At 39.1% G+C, this 22,030-nt stretch overlaps 1 protein-coding gene across 11 annotated transcripts in view; it reads right to left on the reverse strand.

Moving 5' to 3' along the window:
* Nucleotides 1-22,030, reverse strand: part of astn1 (astrotactin 1) — a 439,680-nt gene that overhangs the window by 14,539 nt on the left and 403,111 nt on the right. For all 11 annotated transcript variants that reach the window (XM_044219839.1, XM_044219838.1, XM_044219836.1 and 8 more), the window contains 3 exons: nucleotides 10,205-10,340; nucleotides 6,763-6,863; nucleotides 5,199-5,382 (listed from right to left, as the gene is read on the reverse strand). In XM_044219839.1, the coding sequence (XP_044075774.1) occupies nucleotides 5,199-5,382; nucleotides 6,763-6,863; nucleotides 10,205-10,340 (421 nt within the window). The remainder of the gene's footprint in view (nucleotides 1-5,198; nucleotides 5,383-6,762; nucleotides 6,864-10,204; nucleotides 10,341-22,030) is intronic.

Here is a 22,030-nt window from a genome sequence, read left to right on the forward strand (position 1 = left end):
GTGGATGTTATTTAAAGGTTCCTTGTGGAGTTTTAGACCTCTAGTAGCGCTATGGAGCTGTTCTGTTTCTATGAGTGGGTCCCTGCTTTGTTTATCCTGTGCACGAGGACGCACATGCATGTGTGTGCACGCGGGTGACGTGATACACAGTCCTGCCAATGGTGTCATACAATTCCACTACAGGTGGCGGCAACACGCCAACAAAGACAGGGAAGAAGAAGGCTGCAAGCTAGTTAACATGGATGTAAACAATGCTGGATTTAAAATATTTAAAAATGTTTTATGAGGAAGAAAAGGCACTCGAGTTAGACCTCAAGGATACACACAATGTGTTTTGGTGAGTAACACTGAATGTTAACATAACTTTTGTTGAAAGAATAACAGTGAAGTTACCAAAAAAAAGCACATGGCATGTTTGCTGTTTGAAGCTTTCAGTTTTAATTTAAAATTGTTCTCAGGAGGAGGCAGAAGTGTCAGGGAACAACAGCTAATAAATATCAGGTGTGCCAGCTGATTGGTCAATTGTAATTAGGCTGATGATGTCACAGGCCTGTGATGTCACCATTTGAACAAGTCATTCCGAAGTGCTGGTCTGAGGGATGTAATGACAAAATATAAACAATACTAAAAATAATAATTATGATAATCAGTATGTAACTTTTCAAATTCTTGGTCTGAATCAGGTTTGGATTCACTGCTGGATATGATTTTAAGAATCAGTTTTTCTAAAAATCCCAAATAGTGGAAAACAATTACACAAAGTTAATAGAATTTATATACATCCACATCAATTTACATAGACTCAAGATTACTCATATACATTTTTATTTTGAGCAGTAAGGTTTCGGGGAACCTTAACTCTAAACTTTTAATAACAGGTTAATAGATAAACTTGTTTATATTAAATCTGAATCAGTCCTGATAAGAGGCCTAAATGTAAAATATGTGTGCGTAACTTCCCCAATAGACAATTCTGGTACCTGGGTAATAAAGGCTTGAGTAGGTGCGTAGTGGGTGAGGATTCACATCTGTCTGAACTGTTGGGTGCTTTAAAGTGAGATCCATATACTTTTAGGTAATAATAAGAAGAGAAAATAGAGTAAGAAGAACAACAAGATGACGATGAAGACATTTCACAACAAATACAACCAGGTTTCAGCACTGAATGCTTGGACCCCTAATGATTTAGCATCTCTGCACATCTCCAATGTTTACCAGCCTGACTACGCTGTGATACTTTATACCAACAAACCATTGGCTTAGATTGTTTAAGGATATAACCTTTATCCTAATATGACCAGAATGTTTATTCATGCTAAGACACAAATACATGGATGGATGGAGTCAACCTTTGTTCAACTGAATGACAATGATCAAAATGATCTTAGGTGCTTTTGCAGAACCAGGCCAACATCAATACTGGATGCTTGAAAAGTCAGAAACTTTGCATGACCCTTATTTTGGTTTGCTAAAAATGATATCAGTAGTATTTTTGTCCTGGCGTCAGTGCAACCATTTATCTGCTGCATTTGTTTTTCCCAACGTTCAAATAACGTCAGAAAAACAAAGTGTTTGACGCCGCTGGGAAGTTGTCAGCACACAGCAGTAGAGCTATGAGGCCATTAACCTCTCTGCGTGCTTGCTCACTTGGTAACAATAGTCTGTCTATCTGCTGTCTATTGTTACCAAGGTTCAGTATAGAGTCTTTCCTCACACCAAACCAGATACACACACATGAAAGTCTAATGTTCATTTGACGACTTGGCTAAACAAAACATGTTTATACTTCCTTACCCTGTTGCCAGACCTCACCTTGAATGCACTTCTCTACTGCTTTTCCAGCTCTGAGGTGCCTTTATTAACGTTAATCACCCCTCCCTTTAACTAAATTGGGGGACTGTTAATCTAAGTGTATTTTAATGGAACACTTCAGAAGCAACTCCCTCAATTACACCAACTCTTTCCAGCATGGTCCCTATTAAAAACAACCTTTCATTTAGGGTGGGGGAACCCACAGACGGAGAGAGAAACAGAGAATTAAGGGAGCCTTGGCTAATCAGTTTCACCTGCCAAAGTGAAAGCATGTACCACAGACTGCCATTTATAAGTATATTTTACATCGGACACATGGCTCTGTTTATAAAACATTAAGCTCCAATTTTACATTATTATCTGTAGTTTAGAGGAAAATCTGGGGCCTCCCTGGTTGTGCGTTACTAAACGGCCCTGGTGATGTCACAGAGGTTAAGCTCACTCGGCTTCAGTTTGAATGAATTTCCCCCGTAACTCTAATTCATACAAACAACCACCTAGAATCAAAGACAGCACTTTTGGAAGCTGGGAGTGGAACATCTGCCCACCTTTGAGAATCAAAATAAGAGTCGGACACTGCCGAGCTTTGAATGGGCTATTACCATAGAGATTTGGCTGTGTGAGCCACTGTAAGATATGTTTGTAATTGTGCTGGAAAAAAGGTGATTCGGAACAAATAACAGCTTGCTTTGAAAAATGTGCGAAGGAAATGCTTTGGTTGGATAGGATTTCCTTTGTTTTGCTTTTGTTTAGAGTGTTTGGGTTTCAAGAAGACGGGCTGCCCCCTTTTCATGTGTCTTACTTTATATTAGAAAGGTAAGATTTTGTTGTAGTAAGAAGTATACAAGAGGGGAACATGATAGAATGATTTTTAGTGTAGCTTCACAGCTTTAAGTCTTAGTGGGAATTGAAAAAAATGCAAGGGGCATTGTTGCTTAGGCCTACAAACTGAGACCTGCGATGAAAATGTCAACCATCGTCGCTGCTTAGCCTTGTGCCTCTTTTTTTCCCTTGACCACTTCTCTACTTCCATCTGCTGCACACGAGAAAGGCTGGCAGTATTAACCGCATTGCGTAGCATTGCATTATTTAACGCTGTTTGTAGCACATATCAGACCCAACACAGGGTAAGGGTACAGTAGCAGAGATGTATCATTCCAGGAGCGAAAGTAATAAAATTGCTGCCCTTCTTGATTGTTAATGTCAAAGATGGTGTGTGGGACTTTACATAGAAAACAATAGGTGCGGGTGTATTGTCACACATCATATGCTGTTGGCTACCCTGCATTGAGAAGCAAATAGCTTGTGTCTGATAGAAAATTAATAGGGCTGAATTTTGCTTTGCGATGCATTGCTTTCAGTGGGCCACATTTGTTGCTGGGCCGAACAAAGCTAAACGTAGCCCACTCTGGACAAGGTAAAGTTACTGAAGCTCAGTTGAACAGCAACATTCAAGTAAGAGGAACATGTTTGCATCACAAGCATGTAGTCAAGCATTGTCATGCATCAAGTGCAGGTGTGTGCAATTTGCCCAGACGTTAAGTGGTCAGTATACTCTGTCAGAACTGCTTGTCGGATGGTCAAATCACAACTTTCCGACATCGGATTAGGGAGGTCTGTGTCCCTGTGACCATTCCTGTAACTTTCCGAAACCGATGATTCAACATTCACGCTAGGCTTGGGCGGTATCTGTTTTTTCATACCTTCCTGACATTTCACCGGGGTATTTGGTATATAACGGTATTTGTGTAAAAAAACAAAAAACAACAAAAAAACAACAACGTAAAAGCTGAGCTGCTGGTGACAGAAGTCATTGTAGCATGTATGCCATTGTCTAGCTTACAATGCTGTGTCTAATATGCAACTAGCCTATTTAGTGCTTCAACTGAGATTTTCAAATTAAGCTTTGAATGTCTGTAGTCATATTTTATGACATCATCACACTATAAAAAAATTCCTCAAATCCTCAATTTGAATAAAGTGATTCATCAGATTAAATGAGATAGTCTTTTTTATTAAATCAACTTTCTTTAATGAATATAACTCGTCAGTTATGGTGCTGTTAAATTGCTGTTAATACAGGTGCCTGCCTCCCTTTATGTGTGGCAAGCGGGACAGCTAACAGTTTTTTGACCGCAGGGAAATGTTGTTTTTGGGTGATTGGATGAATATATCAGCAATCGGTTGGGTTTTTGGGCAATTTTTGTCATATTATTTTGCTGATTTAATGGTCTGCCTCAGATGAACGAGTGAGAGCCGCTACTCAGCGACAGACTCTCGTTCAGAGAGCTAACCCAGTAGCACAAAGAGGCCAGCAACAGCAGAGAGAGGCAGCGGGTAGAGCCCGAATATTTTCACATCAGTGAATTAAGGGTTTATTTTGACCAAACCAGACTAACCAAGATGGTTTTGGTGAGTTTTATTTTGTTTCTGTCGAGTTTGAATGAAGTGTGTTTTACGATGAGTTAACAAGGCATTTAAGCTTAGTTCAGTGAAAGAGAGAAACTTGAATTCAGAAGGCGTACTAGGCGTTGTATTTTTACAAAATAGGTGTAAGAATATTTACTTTCTTGACATTATTTGTGTGTGTGTGGGATTGACTGAAAATAAACTGTAGTGGCACTGAGTGGAGTGCAACAGTGTGGCTCATTGGTGGGTTTTTAGTACTTTTTGGACAACAATGAAGCACAGACAATAGTAGGATACATTCATTGTTGGTTTTGATCTTTTTGTGGGAACAACAAATATGTAGAATATCACCAGCCTTTAAACTTGTCATGTAGCTTTGGTTATAGTTATGATTTGATCAGCACACTTGATGGTTTGTAGCAAGTCTTGTACAAGTAGTTGGGATTGTGAGTGAGGTCTATAGAGTTACACATAGTCAGTGAGTGGTAAAATAATCACTAATAGAGCATATCTGTAATGTTAGTCCAAATCTGCCATTTGTTTAATTTTTATGGATTGCAAACAGGTTAATCAGTGTCTGGATTTTTCAACATATTATTAAAATGGCTCAGTCTTTTGGTATTTTGTGAAAGTCTAACTCGTAGATTTGTATATCATTTGGTCATTCTGATAAATTGGCCGTCAAACTAAAGTTGATGATCAATTTGCTGGAAGGAATGCATATTTCTGATCTGAGGTTACATATAAGAGACGTGGGCAATTCTGAAATACAAACTATATTCCAATTGTTTTACAGTTTTTATAATTTTCCTTCCCGCAGTATCAAAGCAAAGGTGCTTATAAAGTGTCCATTCAATTTCTATCTTTTTTAGTTTGACTTTTTGTACTTTGCCTCCGAGAGACTAGCATTTTATTTTTTAAGGCAGGAAGAACTAGAAAAACCTGACCAGCAAAAATGGGTTAAAAGATAACTGTACCTGGGTCCTAGCTCATCTTCACACCTCCAGGTGAATTCTCCGAAGCTCTCGTAGCGCTGGTTGTAGTGGTAGAGAACACGGTGGAGCGTGGGAGCACCCAGGTCCATCAGAGTATTGTAGGCCGTCTGCTGCTCCTTCCCACTGGTGTAACCATTGAACAGGTTATAGATCTTATCAGCTATTTCTGGAATGGCAAACACAATCATAGGTCACCAACTTCAAGTAACACCAGACGACTTCAGATAGTATCATGGCAGCTACAAATGACAGAGCATATGAAAAATGTTACAGTAACTTATGTACCCAGTCATAAGGGATAAAGAGTAATCAGCAATCAGCTTACTAATGTTTACCAAAGTTGTTGGTTTGTGCTACTTGATACCAAATGATCCTCAGGGGAAGACAAAAGAAAAAGATCCAATGTCGGTGACTCAGTTTTCTCTGGACAGAGCACTACCTTGCTGCTGAGACACTAAGGTCTGCAACCAACAAATATTTTCAGTATCGATTAATCATTTGGTCTATAAAATGTCAGAAAAAAGTGAAAAATGGCGATCACAATTTAATAAAGCCCAAGTTGACGTCTTCAAATGTCCTGTTGTGTTTGACCCACAGTCCAAAACCCAAAGATATTCAGTTAACGATCATATAAAACAGAGAAAGCAGCAAATCCTCACAATTGAGAAGCTGGAACTAGAAAGTATTTGGCGTTTTTGCTTGAAAAATGACGATTAAAAAAAAGATTCATTATCAAAAAAGTTGCAGATTCTTTTTCTCTTGATTGACTAATCAATTAATCGAAGCAGCTCTAGAGACACTGTTAGGGTTTGATGTGCTACTTCCTATGGGGCGAGAACTTTTCCTTCCAATAAATACTCCATACCAGAGTTTCTGTAGAAAAATAGGACAAATCTATGGGGTCTCCAAATGCCTCTTTATTTTTCTACAAATGCAAATGCCTCTTTATTTTTCTACTGCAGGCGCATTTTATATTAATAAGACAGATGTCATTTTACATGCATATCTTGATATCAATAGCATTTTAAAATGAATAATTTATCGCCATATCCCTCTAGAGTGGTTGGAGATTTCTTTAAATGGGAAACTGTTTTTTCATGGCTCATCAGGTTAGGAACTTATCCACCAATAAATGCCAATAAAGTCTATTTAAAACAGAACCACAGAGTGGAAGTATTATATTTCACACCATTCATGTATTTCCAGACATCAAAATCATAGCAGTATCACGCTTCACTGGCTGCAGCATTTTTGCAATGGCCGATTCTAATTTTTGACTACATGGAATAACACATTTTTATAGTCAATATAGTTGTTTTTTTCTTTAATACTTAGTATATACCTTTAATCCAATAAACAAACCCATATTAAATCACATAAAGAACATATATGTAGCACAATGTAGTTGTTAAACTTTTTTGTATTACAATCATCTCAAGCATATCCAGTGTGTATCGGAACATGAAAGTTATCTCTATGAGCCACCTGTGATCAGCACTGAAATACGATTCACCTTTCTGACTTTAGTCTGTGTCTCCTTCCTCACCTTGTGCTTTGACATCATCCACAGTTGGACAGGGAGTTTTGATGGTGACCTCACTTGGGCTGGAACGGCGTCCTGTGTTGTCTACTGCCCACAGACGGAACCTAGACACATAAACACACATGCAAATGTTAAGAAAACCTGCTGCTGATTATGAGTGACAAATCATTTTCTCAGTCTAAAATGTTCTACAAAACTTAATCCACTCATTTAGATTTCCAGGAATGGAGTTGGATGAATCTGCTGTACAAACATCATTTCAGCAGCAGCAGCAAACATCTGACAGCTGGCAGCTGTTGCATTTCATGCAGCTGTTAATTAAATTAAAACACTTCCCTTGTTGGAGATGAGAGCCTGCATTATCAATACAGGACTTTCAATAATGCCAGACTGACAATGAGCACTTCTTTACAGAGCTATTACCATCATTTCACTGAATGAATATCTCCACCTAGTGAGCAAAACACAAACTGCATCCACCTGCATCACCCACGATTTAGACAGCCACACAAACTGTAGCAGATGGTAGAGAACTAAAGAAAAAAAAACTGCATCACATTTCTATCATCAGCCTGGAGACATATAGTTTTATTCAAATTGCAGTCACAGATAAAAAGGTTTGTGGACTACAGATATGCATACTTCACTGAAAAGAGAGACTTGATACATTTCGAGCAACAGACTTTAAACATTTAAATCTTTCCAACATGTCTTCAAAGCCTTGACATGCGGCTGCAGAGTATGTTTTCGCTGTCATGCTTACATAATAGCATGTATATACTTCTCCCCACACAATAAATCTTCACCGTACAAGGCACCAATCTCAAGCTTTGTATACAGACAGAGCTGTATAGAAAATATAAGGAGTGTGCAGCGCCCTGAAGAAAGAGACGAGGCCTCAGCTCGGAGAGATGAATGAGCTGCCAGACAGGATAGAGAGAGCAGGAGCCCCGCTGATGATGGGATTAAAAGGGCATGTGTAGCTGCTCACTCAGCCCACATATATCAAAATTGTTTGAAGAGGCTCTGCCCTAGAGCCTCTTGCCCTTTTTTCTTCTCTTTTGTTTTGCTCATACTCTCCTTTCCTCTGTACATCCCTCTTGATCTTTTTCCTCACTCTTTCCTCTTTTTCTTTCTCTACCCCAAACTTTGCTTCTCCGTCTCCATTTCTTTCTTTCTCTCCATCTTACTCTGCTTCTTTTTCAACTCTACGAAATGTGTGTGGCTTCCCTCCTGGCAGGCTGTCTGTGAGATAAGTGTCAGCATGTGTAAGAGAGCATCTGAGTATCCGGTGTGTGTATCTGTGTGTGTGTGTGCTCAGAGAAAGAACTACATCTTGGTTACTGCATCACACTGTTAAACGTCTTTACTCAGGCATGTGTATGCCTCACAGACAGAATATAGAACTATTTGAATGTAACATGGAACAAAATCCAGTTTTTTGTTGTCTTATAATTTATCTAATGACTAAAAATGTATTTTACGTTTCAATTTCTTTTTCATCCCAGACCTAAAATACATAAAAAATGTATCAAAATGATCCTGATTCAAATTCTACTTGCTAACACTTAATACTAGACAAAGACTTACCTTATCTGTCAATGGTTAGTACAGTATGTGAGGACTTCACTTAGAAATAAACTCACTTTTTCCCTGAGGACTATAAATACATGCGGAGAGATATTGTGGTCATGAATTTCTAACCTAGCCTGGATTTGACCTACTGGCCTTGTTTGGCTTATCAGAAGCAAATACAGCACAACCACTTAGGAAGAATATTTAATTATGGTACTTATAAAAACTAAGGTTAAATATTTTCAACTTTGTCACCTCCTAGTGGAAGTATAAAAAAGGACACTATGTAAGAAAGCAATGCATGCTGCTTGTGCAATCAGAATAATTTGAAAGATGCTATAATCACAAGTAAAAAATTCAATCTGTCATATTTGTGCAAATATCGCAAGGTGAAAAGAAATTGGCTGTTTTTGGTCAGTAAATAGCTCCATATGTGGAAGCTAACCGCTTGTTAAACCACAAAGTTCTGTTTCTATTTCTTCATGTCTTAAATACACCAACTTGTAAATGTTACACTTTGGAGATGTTGGAAGGCACCTTTGATGGAGCTAGGCTAGCTACTGTATTTCCTCCCACTGCTTACTTCGTGCTAACTTTAGCTAGGCTAAACACATTACGAATGCACAGAAATCAGTTTGTATGTTGCTAGCTACAGTTACTGTCTGTTAGTACCATAGACTGTAAATACATAATGTTTATAATGTTAATAATAATAATCATGTTTATATACTGTCAGTGGTTGGTACATCCTGTTTGTGGCAAATAAACTTTTGCTGTGTTCCAGTTCCATACATACTAACTGTATACTATATACTACTAATCTTTATAGTATACAGTTTTTTCAGTTAGTATACAAGAAATTAGCATACTTTACCGTTTTATTGTGACAGGAAATTATGCAATTTGTGCAACATAAGATGTCAATCAAACCGCTACTTTGAAATGACACTGCCAATTAAACTTCACAAAGAGAAAACCAAATGTTTTTCCAAAGATGATTTTTTGTGTGTGTGTTCTCTATGGTCTTTTTGGAGCTGTCTCACCACAGTCACAACTACTCTAATCTTTTCCAGCTGTGAGTAGCTCCATCCATCCATCCATTTTCTACCGCTTGGTCCCCGTTAGGGGGTCGCGGGTGACTGGAGCCTATCCCAGTGACTTCGGGCCTTAGGCAGGGCACACCCTGGACAGTGGCCAACTCGTCGCAGGGCGAACACAGACACAGACAAGGACAGACAACCATTCACTCACACATTCATTCAATACGGGCAATTTAGAGTTATCAATTAACCTACACATGCATGTCTTTGGACGGTGGGAGGAAGCCGGAGAACCCGGAGAGAACCCACGGTAACACGGGGAGGACATGCAGACTCCACCCAGAGAGATTGTGTGATGTTGGTGTGATGTCCGGTCCGGGAATCGAACCCACGAACCCACGATCTCCTTATTGGGAGGCAGGAGCTGTAGCCGCTCTGCCACCGTGCACCCCGTGAGTAGCTCCTTCATTTCCTTTGTGCAATGCATTGTGGGACAATATTGTACATCAGCAGGGCATTCAAAAATCAAGTGTTTTTAGTAGTTTTGAACATACTCATTTTGCCACTTTTTCATTGTGAATACAATACACACTCAAAACCTGCTTGAAATGAGTACATATTTTAGAAATGGAAATGCACAAACAGTCCAGCAGTCAAATTTGCGTGAATAGAGCAAGCCAGAGATTTGCTTCACCTACATCTAAATGCGTCTGAAAGAGCAGAAGCTTGTATTAGAACTAATTTGGACTGAGATCTGGTAACTGGGTCAGTTTAGTTTACATCAGGTTGTTTAGTTTACATGTTCATGAGAAAAAAAGAGAGAAACTTACATATATGTGGTGTCGGGCTCCAGGCAGCGAATAATCATGCTGATGGAGGAGGACAGGAGGTTGGGGATGTCCCCTAACATCACACATGGAGACCTAGCCCCTGACAAGATGTCATCCACAAAGCTCAAAAGGGTTTCTGTGGCAGAGAGAAAGACATTCCAGTTGAGAAGGCATAAGGAGGTTGAGAAGCCACCCAAGGATTTCAGTCCAAAGTTATTCATGTACGTTTTGAGAAAATGCCACTTAATAGTTTAGGGTTGTAAATGTTTTTGTCCTCAAAACCATTTCTGATTTCTTGCCTGCCAGTTTTCCATAAAGAGTAACATTTTGCTTTGCTTACTAATATAAAAATCTTAATTTAAATCAAAAACTCTTTAGCTGTTATTTGGACTTAACAACAGTGCACTACCAGTATTATTACAGTTTCCAAAATCAGAAGGTTGAGCAAATGTAAACATTGCGGATGATTTTGTGAATTTAAACATTCTTTTAAACTAGTTTGAGGTAAGTTAAGGACAACTCTGCTGAGCCGCCCCCTGGCTAAATAAAGTAGTACAGGGAAACGCCTGTTATGTCTTGAAAGGGCAGATGAATGCAACTTAGACATAGCTCACTATAAACAGACATCTTTACAAAATGTAAAACAGATGAGCACTGCTTTGCTCTACCACAACACACACTTTAAGTACAGAATGTACCTATAGAGCCTGTCCATGAAAGTGACAGTGAAAATGTTCTAGTTCTAGTGCTGATTTTTTATTTCTTTTTTAAAGGCAGAGTCTGTGAGTGTGTTGACCATTTGTGATAATTTCTCCCTTCGAAAGACATCAAGTGATAATGAGACTTTAATGACTGAATGATCAGATGCAGGCATGGTCAGATACATTTGACAGCAGTAATCTGGATATGGATCACACCACAGAAAGGCAAAAAGAACAGCGTGTTCTGTGTCACACTGATACAGTTCTACACATGCAGTCCATTCAGTCAACTTTACTGTTGCAGATGGATGTTCAAGGGCACCTTGACACTAGATTCTGAGGGAGAAGAGTGTTACTCATTCACTGTCCACCCACCTTTCCCCAGCAGATTCAAAACACCAGTCTTTAGCTACAGGAAAAAAGTTTTCTCTCACCTCTAGGTCTACCTCCCCCACCTTTTGCATAACCCATGTCTGCAACTGTCTTGACGCTTAAAAAAAGGCTTGACGTAATCTACAAGGTTATAAAAACAACACACACACAATCACACACATTAACTAGGTGCTTAAAACCTAAATAAAACCCCAATTAAATAAGGTGAACTGAAACGCTTGTGTAAAACAAATTTACAATATACTATTTTTAGTTTATAACTAAACTATGTGCAACATGATTAAAAAAGCCCTCTGGGCAGGGCGGATTTACCGTATATCTACCTAAAAATAGGCAGATATACAAATCACAGTCCATCTTGCAGATGCATGCTGTGTCATGTTATGATCTTTATCTATGGCATTAATTGTGCAATGTAGATTTTGTTCCCTGACTTCCGCCTTTAAGGCAGTGCCACCTTCCAGGCAATAGATGTACTGCCCTTGGGAGAAGCACCGTCTTAAAAATCAGCTATGGGAACTAAAGTCCCATAGCTGTCATTCCAGTAAAGTAAAATATACAACGAACATACCAAAACACATTATTAAACTTCATCAAAAAGAATAACTCCAACAACACAAGCTAGCTAGAGGGAAAGGCATAAATTAAAATAAATACAAATAGATTTATTTGACAGCTATAGTTACTTTGCAGATAAAGATTTTACATACAAAACATAGGATCTTAAGAAATTATGCATTGTTACAGATTAAACAGTATATAAAGTAGTTAAAAGCTCCAGCCGACCAGTTACAACATTAAATTGTTGCTCACATGCATCAGAAATTAATAAAATAAAGATATATATAATAATATAACTGTATAATAATGTAACTGTTAACTGTTATTACTTCCGTACTGTTACCTAAGTAAAATTATATTTTGAATGCAGGACCTTTACATGTAATGGATATTTTTATCATGTGGCATTACTTTTACTTAAGGGGTGGAAGGTTCAGTATACCTACCTAGCAACACACCACTACAACACTGAATCAGACAACACCTGTATTCACCTGACCTCCACCTCCTCAATCACCTCCTCTTCAGGGCTTCTTTCCTGCTGCCCAGGCTGGTGGTGACACATGCAGCTAGCTATGTTTTCCCAGCTGGCACTGCGTACCTCAAAAGGGCATTTGGCCACCGAGGTGTGTGTTTCACTGTAAGGGGAAAAAACCTCTGCTTGGAGGCCAAGTCTGTGTGTGTGTGTGTGTGTGTGAAGTGATGGGTGCTCTGAGGTGGTCATCTGTGACCCTCCGCCACACAAGCAGTGTCTGTCTGTGTATTTATTCAATATTCAATATGACCGCCTTGAGGTGGTCACCTGTGCCTTTCCTACACAAGAGCTTTCCCACTGTGTGTGTAAATATGTGTACTGTATGTGTGAGTGATGGGTGCTCTGAGGTGGTCACCTATGTATTCCCTGTCAACCCTGGCCTGTGTCACCAGCTGGTAAACAGTAGGCCAAGTGCCATGGAGTCATGGAGAGAGACCCTGAGGATGAAAAAAGGTGTGTAGCAGCTGTCAGAGAGAGGTGTTTACCCAGCACAGAGTCTGACACACGACTGAAAGATATAAACAGTGCTGGAGATGTAAATGAAAAGTGACATTGTGAGGCTTTGCACCACTTAGCATATTAATTGCTGGTTGGAATATCTGTCTAGCGTGTAAAGAGGCATATAAAAAGGAAACAGTGTTTGAAACCTCACAGGGAGAACGCAGTTTGGAAATATGTTGAGTAATTCTCTCAATATCTGAGCAAGTTGAGCTCTAAATGGGAAATTGCGACAAACATCAATCTTTGTGTAAAGTTACAGTCTGTCTAAGTATCTCAACATTAGCCATTCAGTTTGGATTTGTGAATACATTCAAAAGAGACCACTCCATTTATTAAATCACCTTAAATCCAGCCCCCAGAGACCCTCCATTTCAAAGTCGTCCAAACCTAAGAGCTGAGCTCCGAAAAGACTCCCCTATGTCAGTTGGTGCTGAGACTAACTGCCCCCTCTCAGACACACTCTGACCAGTCTCACAACAGCACTGCATTCCAAACACCAATCAGAGTAAACCAAATTTTAACGCAAAGTAAAGAAACCTATTTGGAACATTGGAAAGAAGAAACTAAAAGCCAAAGTAAATTAGAATATTATCGGCCCTAAAAAGAGATTATAAATGAGCAGAATATCTCTCTACTGTCAGAGATAGAAAGCAGAGACAGATCCTAACAAAGTACAGGGTCAGTGACCACAAATGAAGGAAGACACAAAAAAATCCTGGCAACCAAAAGAATACAGAATATGTGGTCACTGTTCGACAGGTGAGGTTGAGACAGAGATGCACTTCCTCCTGCAACGTACAACATTCAATGAATGTTTAACAAGTTCAACTCTGTAATCTCAGATTTCAAAGTGCTAAATGGCATGCATGCACGTGTGCGCGCGCGCACACACACACACACACGCATATTAATATAAGTCAATCTTATGTTGTGTTAAAGTTCATATTACTGTTATTGGGTGCTGTCCAAATATTTGGACACATTATATTTTGATGCTTTGGCAATACTGTTTTTGAAACTTTCATGCCAAAAAGCCCTTTGAATTGAAAACTACTGCTCATACTACAGGCCTTTATGAGGCTGACTAAAACACATTTAAAAATCTAATAATCTTATCTAATTATTTTCCCTTTCAGCTACAGTAGAGAGTAAGAAAACACAGGACAGAAAGGGGTTAAATAATTTCCTGTGTTTGCTTTTCTGTCACATCTCACTGTAAGAGGGTTGGACACATTAATAGATTGTCTGCCTATTTCTTTAAAGTTACCTCATGACCACTGCAGCAGAACAATATTGTACTTTTTGAATAAGGCTTTAATGATTGAGTCAGTTTTAAAACATGCTTTTTGAGGCTGTACTATATACTGGCTATACTGTATTGCTTCTATATATTGAACTCAACAAGTCTTCCAACTTAGATGACATAGCTGGTTGTTTGTCATTACCTTTCAAAATGACCCAAACAGTATGAGGGTTTTCTGATCTGGTGCCCCTATGGTTAGGATGACAATGAAAAACGATGAGCATTGTCTGGTCTGCCAGTTAAAGGATAAGTTCGGATTTTTTCAAGTCTGTCTTAATACAATATTCACATGCCATATGTGCACTAAGACAGCGTTGTGGGTCACTGTAGTTATTCCTCCACTCCATACTGTATGCCCCGTTCACACAAACAGACTCAGATGCAGGCTACCTCTTGCCTCTCACGAGCCTCGAATCTTGAGGGCATCTTTAGTGTTAAGCACATAGTTTAGTCAGCTCTGTAGTTCATTTCCTAAGTGATGTGTTTCCACGCATTGTCTATCTTTTTCAAATCATGGTAGCTCATTATAGTGTCACGTATCAAGAACAAAGACAGAGGCCTGTATGTGTAACAAAATGCCTGGACAACAATAAATGGCGCCAAACCCGCTCAGGTCTGATAATTCACACCTGTGTGCGAACTCTAGTTGAATCCAAACCCTGTATTCCTACTGGACAAGCTGCTAAACCCTGGTGAGGGGACAAAATAGCGTGAACTTTAAACTCCCTAGGTGAAGTCTTAACAGAGCAACAGACTGGTTTGTGTTTGCTGAACACAATATGGATCCTGAAAGTGATTGTTATATTCCACCTAACAATCGTTTACCTGCAGAAGGGAGATTTGGATTTACAGTTTTCTTCACAGAAGAGAAGGATTCGCTGAGCCACTCTCTTTCCACCAAAAGTCGACTTCTGTTTCCCCCTGCTGCCTTAGAGGAACAGCTTTGCTGTTGAAGCCGTTAACGGACGGTTTCCCGGCCAACGTCCGTATCTGAGCCTGAGGAGAATCCGCCAGATAAATTGAATGGACTGAACTCATCAAATTGCTATCAAGAAGTGATACCATGTAGGAGGCTTGTGTCTGGGCAGAGATAGAGTTGATAACTGTGTGGGATTCCATCGAAGCTTTGCATTTTGCTTTGCATTATTGTGGGAAATAACGAACCACCGCGTCATATCGCCGTGTGTTTTTTGTGCCTAGCACGTTCCATTGTGTATTTGTATCATGCCGCTGGGCCGTTCACAACATTGCCAAACTTTCATCTTAATTGCATTAACTGTGGCCAAGAAAAGAAGAAGAAAATTACTCAACTGGAAAGACAGAACAAAATTATCAATAAACCACTGGCTCAATCTGTTAACAGATCACGCAATCCTAGAAAAGCTCACTCACTCAGATCTTCCCAACCCCAACATGACAACTCCAAATACCAAATAACCCACAATATGCTTGCTCAACATCTTTTTTTCTGTCTCTTTTTTCTTTTTTTTGTTGTTTTATTCTGTTTTGTTTTGTCTGTTTATGTATGTCTTTGTCGTTCTGTTGATGTTTTGTAAAGTCATTTGCCTTGTAAATACCTCTGTTATTTACCTGTGGTAAAGAATAATAAAAATCATGTGTGATAAAGGGAGAGCTATTGTGTCTTACCATGGCATTTGAGATTTTGTGTACTTTGCCTTGTGTGCACTTACACACACACTTACACGCCTCACCTACACCTGCACCTACATCTCAACCATTCCAGATAGCGTGGTAGCCTAGCCTAGCTACGTTCCACGCCATTTGGTTCTTACCCCTTTGTTTGAGTTTCGTGGGCCTGCTCGCCATTTTGGATCACCCATCTGTGGTCACATCTGCCATCTTCCTCGCTTCCCCTCTCTATTGTCCCCCCCACACACACCTACACACACACACACACACACATGCACACCTACACACACACACACACACACACACACACACACACACACTTGCCCACACTTTACATGCTTGCTGATTGTTGTATGCTTATTGTGTTAAAAGTAGATGATAGTGGTTTGTTGGCTGAAGTTATTATTCATCAGTGCTAAAATTAAATAAATTCTATTGTACTTTTAAAGAGCAGTTGCTTGTGGTTATTTTGTGTATGTGTTGCAATAACAGCTGGTTGTGATGGTCAGTGCTCGGATTCACCCTTCGCTGGCCACCTTATTCATGTAAGATGTACTTTTAATATTGGCATTTCTAAGTTTTTACGTTTGGTTATTGGTCTCTGATCCCAGGGTGGTGCCCCGTAATTATTTCTGGCTTCACCTCAATCACTGATGTCAAGGCACGTATTTTGCCTTTGGCAGTGTCAAATGGACTGCAATTAGAAAAATGTTAGCCAAGTACAGATGGATGATCCATTCTCACATACTCACATCCCTGTCTGCTCTCACTCCCCAACCGCCTTTCTCACATGTTGTAAAGTTTTGTAGAAGAAGGAGGAGATTAAAAACTGATTGCTCATGAACCCTTTAACAAGCCATTGCTCAAACACAGTCATAAGCTCATTAAAACACAGTGTTGGTGCAGATATGGGTGTCTGAAAATATGAAAATACCTTGGAGCCTTTGGATCACTTTAGACCGTGGTGGACTAAGACACATAACATTATTACTCTGTGGGTTCAAGAGCTGCCATCTACTCTTTATCTGTCCAATCGTTCCTGTTAATCCTATCTTTCCTGCTAGTCTCCTCTGTAAACCACAAACAGCAGAACTGCAGTACACAGCCCATTAAAAACAGTTTGGGGAACCCTGCCTTGCACTGTCATGATGAGGAATGCTTTATGTGGGTGGCCTGCTGGCCAGAAGAGCAGAAAGTGCACCTAATTCGACTATAACAAATATCTCAGTCAAAGGAGATGTGTAACACTGTGAACATTGTGTGCTGCCATGACATTTATGGATATGACTCAACACCATGCTAATATAAAAAAAAAGACAGAAACAAAATGTTTCTCCAGTGAGTTGATTGCTGACAGATAGCTAAAAAAGAATTTAATTGATTCTGGATGCAAATCAGAGCAATACTTCACCCTTGCCAACTCCTGACTTGGCCAGCTTGACAGTTACTACGAACTTTAAAAATTCCTAAGAAAACAGTATGTGAAGAATTCTGACCTTATGCACTTCTACGTATTGCTATCATCTGATTATTTCATCTATAGGCTTGATTTCTTTGCCATTTTATCATTGTGAATTTATCCTCCCCTACAAGGCTATTATGATTGCACATCCTCTGAATAGATGCATAAGCCTCCCCAAGAAGCTACAACTTTACCAGAGCAAGGATATCCTTGATTTACTGTGAGCCACAGTACAAAAAGTGAAATGCTGTTTTTCATCATAGCATGGATTCCAGCACAACTACTCATCAAAACCCTTAGAGTCTCCAGTCCTCAATGTTTGGTGAGTTAAAAAATTTGATGAAAGATAAATATGTCTTTTATATACAGTAGTGAACAGATGAAGCAGCTGAATGACACTTTGAATCAAAAAAAAGAAAATGAAGGTTTGATGATTTATCCCCTCTTGAAAGTAGCAAATGAACTGTTGGCAAGAAAAATTTGCACATTTTGAGTAGCTCATATTTTTCAAAACATATTGAAATGTATTTTCTCTCACTTGGTGTCACAGGCTGTACTTCCCACCACCTGAGGAACATGATCCTGCATTTCATTTCTGCAATGAAGGTCAGCCGGCTTATGCTATGATGACATTTGTAGACAGTTACAGGTTCAGTTGGAAAGTGTTGTAAATCTGTCTATTTAGAATATTAAGGCTGGAAATTCTAGCCTGATAGTTCCTGGGTGGGCATCAAAGATTTCAGGCAGCCACTTTGGAAGATACTGTGAATGTGGAACTAAAAGTATGATATTGAAATAACACATTGATTATTTAAAATTTATGGCTATAGACACAGATCTGCTTGTTTTTGCACATGGGCTTTCGAACTCACCATCCTATTGGACAAAAGAAAAACATCCATCAAATTCCACTTCCATTCTTGCCACAGTTAGACTAGAATTTCAAATTTGTGTGGAGTAGCAGTTGACTGCTATGGATTGGTTTGGCTCTGATTGGCTGTGGATGATATACTGTTTATCAAATAACAATAGCAATAGTAATTGACCACACGCTAAACCCAGCCCTTAAACAGCATTGTCCAATCATAGTTTTTGCAACTGTAGCTAGGCACGGCATGTCTTGGAGCAAAAGTGTGACGAATGGATTAAAGTATGTGTTTATCTGCTCTACTGTAAGCTGCAAACATTAGCAAACAAACTTACTACCTGCTGTACAGTGGTAATCTAGCGTTATTTCCAAAGGCAAGGGGCAAGACAGCATTCAGCTCAGAATTCAGAATGGTTTCCAGGAAATTTTCCCCATTCAAATGAATGGACAGAATGTTCAAAATGTCCACATTTTCACACTTTTCCAATCCTTTTCAACTCTTGTCTATTCATTCATACTTTAAGCTAGAAACTCCATTCAAACATCAAACTGTAAACTTCTGTACAATCTGGGTATTATTCAACTTTTCAAATCCCATTAAAACCTTTAGAAATATTCAACTTTGTTTGAAGTAAAGTTACAATGGCAGTCAATGAAAACAGCCTTCAAACTCACTCATCTTCAAGCTCTTCCCAGTAAAACATACATTCACGTACAAACTCGATTCAAACTTTAAAACGTTCACAATCCTTGGGACTTTCTCACATTAATTAATTAATACACAACCACAATTTTCAGTCCTTTTCTGAGTTTACAAAGAGTGTGTATTGGGCAGAATGTTCAAAGCTAGAGTAAGGGACCCAACTGTCATAGTGCAGAGGATCTGTAAAGATTTTAAAACTCTTCTCTTCAACTTGCTGTCATTCCCACAATTTTCACTCTTGATACATAATTTATACATCAGAATGTAGGAACATGTATTGCAGGTCGCAAACATGTTACTATGGAGTCAAACAAACTCACTCAGTTGCCACAGTCAGCTTCAGAGTGACAGCAGTGCCAGTCAACTGCCGTACAGACTTGCATATTAACTGAGACCAGAATTTTCAGGAGGGAGGCAGAAAAAGGGACATTTCTAACCTGCTCTCATTCCTACATTTTTGACACTACACACACAAATCACACACATCCTCTGCAGCAGGTTCTCCTCTCTCTTATGATATTTAACTTTGGCGATAGGAGTTACAGTCTTTGAGCTAGAAGCAGGAATATGAGAGGTGCGCCTCAGCTAAAATGTCTATGAAATGAACTCATTCAGCCAGAAGTTACACACAGCAGTTAGCATCACCATGGCAACCTTGGATCTCAGGGGAGTCACAGCTGATTGACATGACCTAATTAGTGCAGTTTGACACACACACACACACACACACACACACACACACACACCTTTCTGTCTCTCTCTCTCTCTCTCTCTCTCTCTCTGTTGCTCTCTCTGTCCATCTTTCACATTCACTCTCTGTCTGGTTTTCTGTCTGTTAAGTACCAAGGGGCACTTCTGCAGTTACCAGGGGGTACGTGGAAAAATTGTGCAGCTCAGCTAATTTGAAAATATAGAAATTTTGATTTGATGATATATATTCACATATTTTTGTTTAGGAGAAAAATCAACACACAAGTAAGATTACAAATGTGTGTGATGGTGATTTTTATAATTATTGTCACAATAACTTACCAACTATGGTAGTCTATACAACACATGCCTCAGTTTTCCACTAACCTGAGTCAATTGCAAGTTGATTAAGACTGCAGAAAGTCTATTTAAAAAGATAGCAAAAAGCTAAAAGTAAAGATACTGTAAATGTTTGAAATAACCAGTTTCTGTCACTCCAAATGGCTGTAGTACAATTGCAAACTTGGCCAATCCATCTATCAAAGCGATACTTCGGCCCATCTGATAGGGCTATGGGGGTATGTCTGACAAAAAAGGTTGGGAAACACTGCTGTAAGCGACATTCAATGCCACTAAATGTTGCACTAAAGAACCAGCATCTCAGACCAAAACAAATTGTAGCTACAGCCTACCAGACTCCATTGAAAAACAATAATTTTACCTCGTGGAAAATTGTAAAACACACTTCATTGAAACTGAAATTCAACTTTTAAAGCCAGAATTGCAGTTTAGTGTCAGCTATTCAACAGACATTAAATTATTCCACATCTTTCATACATTATTGCTATAATTCAACTTTTAAAGCCAGCAATTCAGTTTGGCGTCAGCTTTTCAACAAACCTTAAAATATTCCACATTTTTCAACATGTATCATTCAACAGCCAGGATTCACACCCACAATTTATTCAGAAATTGCTTCTCTAGTTACTATACAGGGCACAATATTTACTGTCAGCCATTGTATTTGAGTGTCCGAATGTGTGTGTAAATGTACAATGTAGTGCCCTCAAAAATTCCACAATGGCACAAAAAAAGTAGAGTCAATGGCATGTACACAACTTTCTGCTAACGTACCGCATTTCATAGACGCAAAAATTACAGTTGCACAACTCAACGTGATGATAAGTATGTGTCTGAAATCTCAATGTACTGCTTACTATTGAGTATCCAATGTAAAGGGAGTAGTGAATGAGTGAACAAGGCAGTGATTTTGGACACAGCTTGTGGCTTCAGTGGACGTTCAGTTTTATGAATTTTCACTAAGGTTTTTTAAATGTGCATAAAAACAGGCAGATGGAAATGCACAAGTTTTACCTACACTGAGCACAAAATACTAAACATGACCAACGGTAACACCAAATGAATTGTCTCTTACTTAACCTGATATAAATCCATTATCTGTAAAAACTGCAATGGAACATCATGTTCCATGCAGAGTAATAAGATGACACACACCACACACAGATTGTGGAGACCCAGTTTTAGAGGGGGAGAGCCACAACTCTGAGGAACTTGTCATTCAGCTGGAGTTGTTTATCCTCAGCATTCTTATAGTATGATTGGTTGGAAAAATCTAGTATTGCCAAGAGACTGATGAGAGTTATGGGATGTCTCACCTTTTGAAGTCCTGCCTGCTGTCGTCAGTTCAGTTGTGCAGGCCCGGACCCTTATTGTGCATATGTGTGTGTGTGTAGACCCTTCCAGCCAATCCACTGCTGTTTTTCTCTGGTTCTTAATGGAAAGGACAGGTGCTTTAAAGATAATAATGTTTTTACTTTGGAATCTTAATGTCTATCAGACATCAGATAGTCCTATATGGAAATAAAAGAGGTCACACTTAAATAATAGTGTCAATGAACTCACTTTCATACATATTTTAATTAATCAGTGTTGTTTTATCACTTCAGCCATTATCAAAGCCTGTGAAGAGGCTGCATCACTTCCACACAACCCTCATGAACTGTTTAGCTTAGTTTGCCACGTATCTTAAAAAATGGCAAATTCTTGTAAACTGAGCTGGTGGCTGAGACAAACCAGCACCTCCTCCCTCTACCAGCTGTACCTGCAGGCAGTGAATCACACCAGCAGCAGAGGGAGAAGGACAGGAGGAAGGACTGATAGTGACTGATGTCTGTGTTCTTCATTCTTTCTAAACTTCACTCAGTATTTTGATGTCAGGAATATGATTTATTTTATTGACATTTGATATTTGTTTCCAGTGAGATATCACTGAGTTTATATGGGATTTGTTGGGTCTCTGTAAATAATATTATAAAGAGTACGGTCTAGACCTGCTCTATAGGAAAAGTGCAATGAGATAACTTCTGTTATGAATTGGCGCTATATAAATAAAATTGAATTTAATTTAATTGATTCCTTGCTTTCTTTCTAAGAGTTTG

The sequence above is a fragment of the Siniperca chuatsi genome, linkage group LG13 (genome assembly GCF_020085105.1).
Source record: "Siniperca chuatsi isolate FFG_IHB_CAS linkage group LG13, ASM2008510v1, whole genome shotgun sequence".
NCBI lineage: Eukaryota > Metazoa > Chordata > Actinopteri > Centrarchiformes > Sinipercidae > Siniperca > Siniperca chuatsi.